The sequence below is a fragment of the Arachis hypogaea genome, chromosome 13, assembly GCF_003086295.3.
Source record: "Arachis hypogaea cultivar Tifrunner chromosome 13, arahy.Tifrunner.gnm2.J5K5, whole genome shotgun sequence".
In the NCBI taxonomy this organism is placed as follows: Eukaryota; Viridiplantae; Streptophyta; class Magnoliopsida; order Fabales; family Fabaceae; genus Arachis; species Arachis hypogaea.
This window is the reverse complement of record NC_092048.1, coordinates 22,842,487-22,854,700: the sequence shown is the minus strand read 5'-3', so window position 1 is coordinate 22,854,700 and position 12,214 is coordinate 22,842,487. Positions and strand designations below refer to the sequence as shown.

Sequence of the window (12,214 nt, the reverse complement as noted above, 5' to 3'; positions counted from 1 at the left end):
CTAACCTTATCTTTTGGAGAGAAAGATAAGATCATTACTTGCTGACTTTAATTTTAAATTTAAAAATAATAATTTAAATCAAATCTAACAACCAAATCTCTTATGTTTCTAGAAAGAATTAATAACTAATCTTCTAAAATTTTTAATCTTTTGGATGTGATTAAGACTTTTAATAATGTAGATAATTAAACTTGAATCTTAATTATTGCATCTTGAGAATTGTAATTATGTTTAAGGTGGCTTGCATTAGAAGAACTTGGGTAAAAGACCCAAAAACACACTTCCAGGAGGCACAAGCATGCTGGGTGTGAGGGAAGGCCACCGGGTGTGGAGCTTGTCCGCTAGGCATGAGAGTCTTCCTGCTAGGCATGCGTGGTTTGATTTCTTTAGGTAGCGTTTGTTTTGAGGTACTGGAACAGAGACTGGAAGACTGAGACACAGTATCATGTTTGTTAGCTCAGAGACTGGTACTAAAATTTCTGTCTCTGTCTCTAAAATTTCAGTATTTCAGTACCTCCAAAAAGTAGGAACACAGGGGACTGAAATTTTTAGAGATGGAGACTGAAATTTTAATAATATTTTATACCTAAAATACCCTCATTTCAATTAATTAATTTCAATTTTATCTTTTGTGCAAATTAAATTAGAGTTTTATTCTTGTTTCAATTTCTGTCTCTCACTTTGCACCAAACAAAATACTTAAATTTATTTTGGTCTCTGTCTCTTAGTCTCTGTCTCTCAGTCTCAATCTTTTAGTATCTGTCTCTCTACCAAACGCTACCTTAGGGAACGCTTTCTCTCTCTTAAGTCACGCTTATATTTTTTTTTGTGAAAAAGTTTTAATTCTTGTTAGTTTTTTAGGTAAAAATCTCTGAAAATATAGAAATATTCTCCCAACTCTAAATATTTAATTATTTATTAAATTCTATTAAAAAACATAATAAATTTGATTAAAACCTAAAAAAATAAAGTAGAAAAGAACTTAAAAATAACTTAAGATGACGTGTCATCACAACACCAAACTTAAAATTTTGTTTATCCTCAAGCAAAAAGAAAAATAAACAGAGTTTAGCTTAATGAAAAATATTTGAAAAGCTTTTAAGATTGAAAATAAAAGTGAGATTTATGATAATTTTTGTGGTTACATTCGACTTCTCTTATCTTTCATGAATCTTGCATATTTAGGATTTAGAAATTTTCAAAAATAAAATTCGAATTGTATTACGAGGCTTTTGAATTTTTATGATTTGAAGGCAGTTTACTTCTTATTTGGATTAGGGGAAAGATCTTCGTGGGCTTTTGACTCTTAGTGTTTTGTCACAAGACAGCTTTTAACGGACTTTCAATCAATAATCTCGGAGCAGTTGGCCCAAGTTACCGAGTGATAAAGTACCATCAGATCTAGTTATCCAAGCCTCTCCTTGACATAGTCACACCACAAGTACATAATTAGGGTTTTGATCCAGACATCAATCCCCAAAATCTCTTTGGACTTCTTAATATTTTGTCTTAAGGCAACTATTTAAGTGAACTTTCAATCAATAATCCCGTTCCAGTTGGCCCAAGTTATCGGGTGATAAAGTACCCGTCAGATTTACTAGTGCAAGTCTATCCTTAAAACAGAAACATCATAGGCACATACTTGGACATCATCATCATCGTCTTTTCATAATTCTTGTTTTATCCTCTTAATAAGAACTTGTGTCATGATTAAAAAATTTTGGTGTTATTTTCTGATATATTTTGCATAACTCAAAACTCCTCCTCTTTATCATCAGTATCATCACCATTATCATTATCATCATCATTATCACAATCTTCTTTTCTTGTTCATCTTCTCCTTCTTATTTTACATTCTATTATTCTTGTTTTACCTTCTTAACAAGAATAAAAATAAGAAAAGTCAAACAAAAAAGACGAAGAAACATATAATGCTACAAAATTATTAGGAAGAGGAGAAAGAAAAGGAAAAAAATATATAACAACCGTAATAATAAAAGAACGACGATAAAAAAAAATACACGAAAAAAAAAGAAAGAATGTGAAAAAAAAAAAAGAGGAGTGGCGTTCACTTTAGTAAAGAAAGTTGGAGCATGTATTTACATTCTCATTAATAAAATTAATTTTTATTGAATTTTGACCAACTTAATTAAACTTAATTGTCAAAAAAATTTAGATAAAATAAAGTATAAAATTATATATATTAATTAATTTAGATATGTTTTTTTTTTTCTTTAACTCTCAACCAATTGGACCCGATTACACCGTTGTCTACTCTCAGCAATATCAGAATACTAACTTTTTAATATTATAGTACACAAGGTATATTCACATATAGATTCTAGAAGGGAGTTCAGGAACCACAATGCCTTACAAAATTGACCATTTCCTAGGACGATGAAGCAGTAAAACCTAGTCCAAACTTTCGAATAATAATAATAATAATAATAATAATAACAATAATAAACGAAAAGACCAAACTAGGTGAGTCGAAAAAAAGAAAAAGAAAATAAATGACCAAACTAGGAAAGCATAGTATATGTATAAATATCTAGAACATCTTTGTCCTAAGGAACCATCGGGGTGTGTGGCGAGGTCCTAACTTTATAACAATTTTAATTTTTAAGTCATGTGTGGAATTATATACTTTTGAGTTTAATGAATAAATTCCACGTCCTGAACTGCTTCGAAATTCAGTTGATTAATCAGAGTCACCCTTTATATGCCTAAGAGAATGGGTCTAATAATATGAAAAAAAAAAAAGAAGAAATTATTTGAACAATTTTATTAGGCAATTAATTTTCCATCAACAATATATATTATCAATTTCATCTAATGTTTTCTAAAATAATACTTTTACTACTCTTCTTATTTCTTTCTTTTTCTTTCTCCAAACACCACTCTTAACACACCATAGCAACTCCACCATTCTACCGCAACCACCGCCGGTCAACTTCGTCCAATGACAACATCGGTTACTCTAAATCCCTAGACATTAATTCTTAAATTAATTTAAATTTTAAATTGTAATTCTAAAATAATTTTAAACCCTTCAAAAAATAAATGTTAAAAAATAATTTTAACATTAAATAAAAAATTGACTAACATTAACTAATAAAATATTGATTCTCTATATACATTTTCTTATTCCAACCTACCAGAAGTTTCTGTTTCCAGTATGAATGCATGGCAAATGCATGGCCAAGGTTGCGGTCAAATTATACTACGGCGTGTATATTGATGACGATATGAGGTGAAGTTTCCGTTGCCTTGCATTGCATGCTATTTATTTATTTTATTTAAAATTTTAACTAAATTAGATAAATCTTAATTTTTTATTTATTATATTTAAATAAAAAATTGAGATTTAAAAATAATTCGTTAATCAAACTAATTATTTAACTTTTCAATAGACTAAACATACTATTTTATAAAAAAGAAAAACTAGAAATTAAATCAAATTCTATAACTTATATATTATTTAGTATTTACTATTTAGTTATTTACTATTATTATTATTATTATTATTATTATTATTATTATTATTATAAAGAGTACTGAACTTTCTATCCAACTAAAACGCACGGCTGATTAATCTATTAAAATCATGACAAATTTTCGAATTTTCTCATAGACAACAACAGTGACAAGAACAGGTTGGGGAAGGGGCAGCGTGCGGCGCGGTGCGACGCTGTGACGGAGGCCGATGACAAGCGGTAACAGAGAAAAAAGGAAAAGGAAGGGGAAGGGGAAGAGGAAGGGGCTCTAGTTGGGGAAGGGGAGGCTCAGGTTTTTTTTTTTTTTTAATAAATACAAAAGGACGTTGTTGTCTCCGAGAGTAAGGATGGACGAAATTATTTTAGGGACTACTATGAGTTCCGAAAGACAATTTTGGAGACGAATTTAAGTAATTATTAGTTTCATGGATCACTTTAAAACTCGAGTGCAAATTAAGAGACTACTTTAAAATTTAATTTTAAATTATATAATAATATTATATTTTTTGGTAACTCGCGGATAGAATCAGATACCCGCGGGTTAAGAATGAGTAAGATTAGAATTGAAATATTCTCAACCTGCACATAGAATAAGGTATATATAAATCTCAACCCGCAAATAGGATTAGGATCGAATTCAAACCCTATCCTACTTTATCCATTACCACTCTTACACTTGATAATTTTTTAAACTGAAAATATTTAATAAAAATAGTTAAAATATATCGTATTTAATATTTATTAATTATTATAATTTATTTTATTTAATATTTATTAATTATTAATTTTTTTTATTCTTTAGTATTATTATTTTCGAACTTTTATATAGTCAACATAGATATCATAACCTAACACTATTTGCTCCATATTATTTTCGTATGTGGCAAACTGAATTTCTAAAAAAGTACACAGCCTAATCTGAAACGTTTCCAATATCAATCATGAGCATAGAGACTTGCCACTCGTCCGTTGGCAGTAGTTGGCACCAGTAAAAAGGAAGGAGTTCATGGACCAAAATGGCAAAATGCCTGACAAATTAAAATTGACTATTTGCTCGTATGAAGCACCAAAACAATACCAAATTTCAAAAAAATGATAAACAAAAAGATTAAACCATATATCTAGAACGAACATCTTAACAAGTCACCAAAAAAAAAAGAGAACGAACATCTTTGTGCTAAGTGCTGACGCAGAGAGGTAGAAGTGGGTGGAATTACTTGGGTCGTAGTTCGGGTCGTTTTAAGTATGATTTGGTTCAATTTATTTTTTTAAATATATTAAATTTAAATTTTTTGTAAAATTTATTAATTAAAAAGTCAGATTATAAACTTAAAAAAATTTCGATAAAATTTATTAAATTGACTCGTCAAAATATTTTTTTATAAAAATAAATTTATTCTAAATTAGAAATTTCGGTAATTTATCTAAGAGATTCTAATTCTAATCTAAATCTTTATCTTCTACTCCTTCAAACCTCTTAATTACTGGATGGAACAACTCTCATCATGTCTCCACTATATGAGGGGTCTCTCAGGTACATACATACACACACAAAACAGATAAGAAAAGCATAGGTATAGATAGCAATTACAACAAACAGATCAGCAGTTAATTACAGATAAGCAATTAGACAAGTCAAAACAAATGCATATTCAAACAAATCATACAAATGCACATGATACATATCTGTCCTACTGGCCATGAGCTCACGTGTCGGTTATTTTGCTAGAACTCGATAGACCCATTAGCTAACCCGAATATCGTCTCTCTAGCATGCATCCACACTCTTGGGATATAGTGTCTGCCACATTGTTGGGATATAGTGCCTACCACACTCATGGGATATAGTGTCTGCTACATTTTCCGGGATAAAGTGTTCTCACACTCTTGAGATATAGTGTCCGATACACTTTTCAGGATAAAGTGCTCCCACACTCTTAGGATATAGTGCCCGCCATACTCTTGGGACATAGTACCCATCACACTTTTCAATCATAATCATTATCCTCATCTCTCAACATCATAATCCTTTTCATCATACCCAATAAAAATCAATTCTCATCCTTTCTCATTATCAAAATCATTCATTTTATTCAACACTTCTCACTCCAAAATTCATCATCCAAAATCTAATAATAGCTCTCACCAATCACTATTAAAATCAACAATTATCATCATTCCATAGCATCATATCAAAGTTCCATTATATCAATTCATTTCACACTCAATCAACATACAATTTAACTCTCAACAATGCACAATTTCAAACCCTTTAACCTATCTTACGGACAACTAACCTAAATTTTCACGCAACAATATATATTTACTATGAGAAACCAAAATCATACCTTAGCCGATTTCTTCCCAAGCCCAAAACACCTCCCTCCTCTCTCCTCTTCTCGAGTTTCTAAGCCTCCAATTCCTTAACAATGAGTTTTCAGCTTCCAAGACTCAAATTCAAGCACCCAAATGCACCAATTTAACTCCAATTCACATGAACTCAATCTAATATCATTCAATTTCATCGTAATCGATACTAGAATTTAATAATTCAATAATTTATAAGGGATTAGTAGTTTCTTACTTTATCCACTGATTACATGGATAAAACCCAATTCTCTCTCGCATTAGAGTATCCCTAAATTATCAAAATTAGAAAATCTCTCAATATTTAAAACCAAAATCACATAATTGAAGGGAAGTGATAATTGGACATAAAATTCAAAATTTCTTACCACTTTATTCAGATAGAATCGAAGAGTTCGATGAGAAGATCGTGTGGACGCAAACAGCTCGTTAATCAGAGTTCCGGATTAAAAATTATGTGAAATTGAAGTTGGAAGAGATTTGGGATTAGGTTTTATGCTCCACCACCTCACTTGAACGTGAATTGCAGAATTAGAAGGGAGGAGTGGCTGTCTGCAAGCTTTATATGAGGGTGGATTAAGTGGGCTTGGACCTATTTAGACTCGATTCAATCGATTTGTACCGTTGGTCTAATTTCGTGCCAAAATCTTTAAAATTAATGTTAAAATTTGTATTTTAAATATTTTTACTTCTTCAAATTATAAAACTTTAATTTTCTAATCTCCTACGCTCATAATTAATTTATAAGTTAATTATTTATTAATTGACTGGATTTTACAACGACGAGATGGAGAGAGAGCTCGACGGCAAGAGAGAGAGAACTCGACGGCAACAGAGAGAGACACAGTGAGGGGAAGAAGAACGATGACAAGCGACGAGCAGACCTTCACCTTTCACTGGCGACGATTCTTGATGCCACCACAATTAGTTCCACTCGGTGGCGACAACACCCCTACCTGTTTGGCGATGAGTTTGAGCTCTGATGGCTGGGACGCAGGGTATCAGAGAGAGAGAGAGAGAGAGAGAGAGAGAGAGAGAGAGAGAGAGAGAGAGAGAGAGAGAGAGAGAGAGAGAGAGAGAGAGAGAGAGAGAGAGAGAGAGAGAGAGAGAGAGAGAGAGAGAGAGAGAGAGAGAGAGAGGGGCTGGGTATTGGACTTTAGTATTTTTTTTACTTAGAACGGCGCCGTTTTGGCGGTTACCATTGTACCGATAATCCTAAAAAAATTCACCGATTCTGACGGTTTATCAATTAACGTCGATTCGATCAGTATTTTTTATTAGATGATTTTTAGAGTAAACCGAATCGGATGATTGGTTTTTAATTAATCTAATTGAACCGTCCAGTTTGATTCGGTTTTTAGAATTATGAATTTAACATATTTAATTAAATTATTATTTAATAATTTTTAATTATTAATTTTATATAAAAATAATTACATATAAATTTTTATCTAATTTTATAATAATGTTTATCCATATGAAAATAATAATTAAAATGTTAATTAAACAATCACGTTAAATTTTTTAAGAATTTTAAATTATGATATTTAGATGAAAAATATTTTCGGGTAGTTTTTAGTACATTAGAAAGTTTTACCTTTATTATTGTTGACCAAAGAGCTAACAATTTTGTCCACTGCCTATACTACTGTTCATAACAATCGTATTCAGCCAAATATATATATATATATATACACACGTGCACATATATATGTCTAATTGTCTAGTAATTCAGTTCTTGCAAAGTGCAAAACCTACCTTTCTAGTCTTCTAGATTATAATTGTGTAACCCTGGAGAATAAACATGGATCAATTGGGAAGTAGAAGTGAAGCTTCTCCATCTTCAACCAACGACAAGAAGATTGAGAGAAGGCTCATTGAGAAAAAGAGAAGGAAGCACATGAGGATGCTCTACTCCAAACTCAACGCTCTTCTCCCTATCGACCACAACTCCACTAGTCCCAAGGTATATTCTCTCTCGTTCTCTTCTCCCTAACTACTAATTTTATTTAGAGGAGTATTACGAGACTAACAGATTTTATGATTTGTAACTATCAATTAATTATTATTAGTATTTTTAATGGTGTGAAATTACATTTAATAATAAGAAATTACTAACTTTTTTTTTTGCTGGTTAAGTACAGACCAAATTTTAATAAAAGTACGGACTCCTAGACTTTCTCTTTTATTTATAATAATCATTACAAAATAAATGTAAAAGGAAGTGTTGCCATTGCCTGATCAAGTGGACAAGGCCATAAACTACATAAAAAACTTAAAGAAGAAGGTGAAGATGGCTAAGGAGAAGAGAGAGAGCTTGTTAGGAATGGGAAGAAAGAGGACACGTGACGCTGGCAGCCGTCGTGATCGCCCCAAACCGCCACAACTTGAGGTTCATGAAATGGGTTCATATCTTCAAATTGTAATGACATGTGGATTAGATTCCCAGTTCATATTCTCTGAAATCATTCGTATTCTGAATGAAGAGAACATTGATGTCAAGAGTGTCAAATCCTCACTCGTCGAAAATTCCATGCACCATGTTATTTATGCAGAGGTATACTTACATTTATACAAACGGTAGAATTATTTTGGGTTTATTTGTATATTTTGACTATTTTGAATTAATTAAATTTTAACATAAGTGCTTCTAATAAATCCGAAAATAAATCTTAATAATTAAGGGGTAGATATTGCTGGTTAAGAATTTTACAACAAGAAATGTATTAAAATTTTATTTTATTTATCCCGGACCAAACATTCTTTTTTATAACCTTTAATTAATTAATGCGCATAATATATAAAATATAATATACCACTAATTTGTTTTCCAAGATAGGACCAAACCTGTAATCATTTTTATTTTTGCCAAATAATTTAAACTCTATTAGCTTGATGTTCTTGATGTATATATGTTACGTAGCAATACATGGTCCTTAATAATTCTTTTAATGTTTCTCTTTATAAGCTACTTAATTGATTAATTATTTGTGGAATTTTGTGCAGATTTCACAATCTTTGCTTCAATTGGGTGCAACTAAAGTAAGTGAGAGATTGAAAAGGTTTGTGAATGAACCAACCAGTGAAATTGAATTACAATCTGATCATCAGTTATTGGATTTTGAGATTGATACTGATGAATTAGCGGAGCTTCTAGATTTTTTAGAAGAGAAATGATAAGGAGAATACTTTTTATTAACATTGGCCAAGACTGTGTTAATATTTTATTTTTATATTATTATAATGTAGAGTTTAGAATTTATAAAAATATTTTTGTTGATCAAATATTGACAAAAAGAATAACTTTTTTAGTTACGTAACATTTTTTTCGTAGAATAAGCAATGATTTGCTTGATACTAAAAATGGTTGTTTATCTTGTCTTATAGCTCTGATTATGGTTTTTCATAATGGGATTGTTTTGGTTGAAGAATGAAAAATTTTACTAAATTTATGAAGAATATGTATGTATATTATAAATAATAAATTTTACTAATTTTTTTGTGGCGGACAGTTAGCTATTCCCTATTGAAAATTGGAATAACCAAATGATATATGGCAAGTATATGTTGGTGAGAATTCAAATTCTTTAGCTTTAAATATTACAATATAAATATCACATTTTATACGTTCGTTTTGGTGGGTTTTAAATATTCTTCTGTTGATAAGTTTTATTAGAAGTTTATTTATATGGTTTGAATACTTTTAAATGTGTGTTAGATATCATATTTTCTGGTTTGATAAACTTCTTTATTTTGGTTTTGGTGGTAAAATCACCTATGTCTAGCAAGAGACTGCTGGTGATGTTATGGTTCCAGTAGAGAAAAAAAAGAAAAAAAGAAAAGAGAGAACGTGGTGAAATTTAATTTTAAAATAAATTGGTTGAAATTAACTTATTATAATAGTTGGTTTTTTATTTAGTTGAACTTTATTCAATTCTTCTAAATAAAAATACATGAAAAGACAAATTTGTGCATGGTTAGATTATGCTTCAAGTATAAAATAAATTTAAACTGATATGTATACGTAAATCTACTCAACAATTTATTCCTTAACAAATTTCTTTATTTATATATAGAGTGTATTAAGTATTCTTAAATTTTTTTTAATCAATTTAAAATTGGTCGAGTGGTCAACTTATTTGTCCGTCACAAACCTTTAAAAAAACTTAGATGCGTAATGAATTAATTATTGACTTATCAAAATATTCTTAAATTTTGTAAATACAGTCATCGCGTCATGATATATAACTCTTAGTTAAGCAAAAGAAACAGAGAAAAAAAATTATAGTGAGTAATGAATCTACATTTCATGGTATTTATTTGCTCTAATTGGGTGGGTTTCATCAACTTTTCTTACACTCATTCAATGACATAGTTTGGTTTTGTAAATTCTCCACAAATTGTGTCCAAAAGTGAAAACATGCTTTTTAAGCCCTTAATTATTAAATTTTATTCACTTTAATTCTATATGATGCTTTGATGTGTTTGTTGAGTAATTGCAGGTTTACAAGGCTAATATGGATTGAAGGAATGAAGAAAAAATATGTAAAAGTGGAGAAACCATGAAGAAATGGAGTTTGGAGCAAATCAGTAAGTGTGTGCACGCACAAGTGAGCATCAACAAGTGTGCGCACGTACAAGTGAAAAATGTGCGTACGCACAGGACCCAGCACGTGACCTCGTTAATGCAATTCGCTGGCTGTGAATTTTGGGTTCCCAAAATCCAATTCAACTCATTTCTGAATCTATTTCAATCCTAATTCAAGTGGAGGCAAGGGGGAGCATTTTAGTTTATGTTTTGTCATGCTTTAGTTAGTTTTCTAGAGAGAGAAGCTCCCCTTCTCTCTAGAATTTAGGTTTTCTTAGTTTAATTCTCTTTAAATTTCAGCTTTTAATTCTTGTTCTAAGTGTAATTTCATTTATGTTTTCATGTTTTATTGTCTTAATTCTCTTAGTTCTTCTTCTTAATTTCTCTTTTATGTCACTTTTCATTTTATGAACATTCTTGTAATCTTAATTTTCTATTAATGCAGTTTAATGTTTCTTTGCTTATTGTTATTTAATTGAGTTGTTATTATGATTTTCTTACACTTGGTAGTTATATTTTATTTTTAATACAATTTAATATTATTTTATTTCCATGCACATCAAGTGTTTGATAAAAATGCTTGGCTTAGTTTTTCCTCACTCTTGGCTTGGAATTGAAGACTTTGGTGACTCTTGAGTCATTGATGTCCATTCTTATTTGATATATTAGAGTAGTTAGTTGATTTGGTTTTTATTGACTCTAAGTCTTTCATTAATAGAGTTGACTAGGACTTAAGGATCGTAATCAATTATACCTATTTGACTTATCCTCGATGTAGGGTTGACTAAATAAGATTAACTCTTCATAATCATCGTATGTTTGTGGTCAATAATTAGGATAGACAACCTTATCTCTCACTCATTGCCAAGAGGTTTTTAGCACTTGAATTTTTCTTTCCTTACTTTATTTGCTTTGACTTTTAATTCTTTGCATGTTTATTTATTTTCTTATTTTTTACATTATCTGCTTCTTGCATTTCCAACTCTATTTTTTTTCCATAAACAATAATAAAATATTTCATTGCAATTTTTAGAAAAAACGACTCGAAAATTTAAATACTCTCAATTTATATTTGTTTTAAACTGTGACAATTTCTAGAATTAAAATTTGATGTTGGCTAATTATTTAATTCGAAACTATACTTACAACAACGCTAATCTTATTTTAAAAAAAATTTCCAACCTGCTTTAGGGTATATATCAGTGAGCTAATATTTAATGATAGATTACTGGATCTACATTATCTTCACTTCCTCATCATTCCGTAACTATATTATAATTATGTGTACTAATTAAGTCTCGGCATTCATACGTCATAGAATAATAATGCACAAAAATCCAGAAAAGGACAAATTAAAGACACAAAATTTTCTTAAACATTGTATCTGATCAAACTTAATTAGGAAAAAGTGAATACAACTTTTTTCGGCTTCCTTAGCTTGTTTCTGTATTTGTATATGTTTGCCCAGCCAACAAATACTGCTTTTTAATATATATATATATATATATATATATATATATATATATATATATATTGTGTGACTTGCCTTAACTAATATATAATACTATGACTAGGTATCCATTTAAAATTATCTATTTTATGCCTTTTTTATAAAAATTTAAATAAAAAATATTTTCAAACACATGCGTAGATTTATTGTTCTGTACATTATTCTCTCTACAATCTTTAAAAACAAAATTTAAATTCATTTTAATATTTAAAATTTAAATTCAAAAATTTCAAAAACCAGTTTGTTTAAAAC

At 29.8% G+C, this 12,214-nt stretch overlaps 1 protein-coding gene across 1 annotated transcript; it reads left to right on the top strand.

Moving 5' to 3' along the window:
- The first annotated feature begins 7,595 nt into the window (after window positions 1–7,595).
- On the top strand, window positions 7,596–10,893 carry LOC112735812 (transcription factor bHLH162-like). The gene is made up of 3 exons (XM_025785300.2): window positions 7,596–7,830; window positions 8,086–8,421; window positions 8,871–10,893. The coding sequence occupies exons 1-3, from the start codon at window positions 7,669–7,671 to the stop codon at window positions 9,039–9,041; spliced, it is 669 nt and encodes a 222-aa protein (XP_025641085.1). The 5' UTR covers window positions 7,596–7,668; the 3' UTR covers window positions 9,042–10,893.
- Window positions 10,894–12,214: the final 1,321 nt, after the last annotated feature.

Bases quoted from the DNA above. Each gene is read 5' to 3' on its own strand.
- LOC112735812 (XM_025785300.2), top strand. From the start codon at position 7,669: ATGGATCAATTGGGAAGTAGAAGTGAAGCTTCTCCATCTTCAACCAAC. The intron at 7,831-8,085 runs GTATATTCTCTC...TAAATGTAAAAG, and splicing joins ACAACTCCACTAGTCCCAAG to GAAGTGTTGCCATTGCCTGA. The intron at 8,422-8,870 runs GTATACTTACAT...AATTTTGTGCAG, and splicing joins ACCATGTTATTTATGCAGAG to ATTTCACAATCTTTGCTTCA.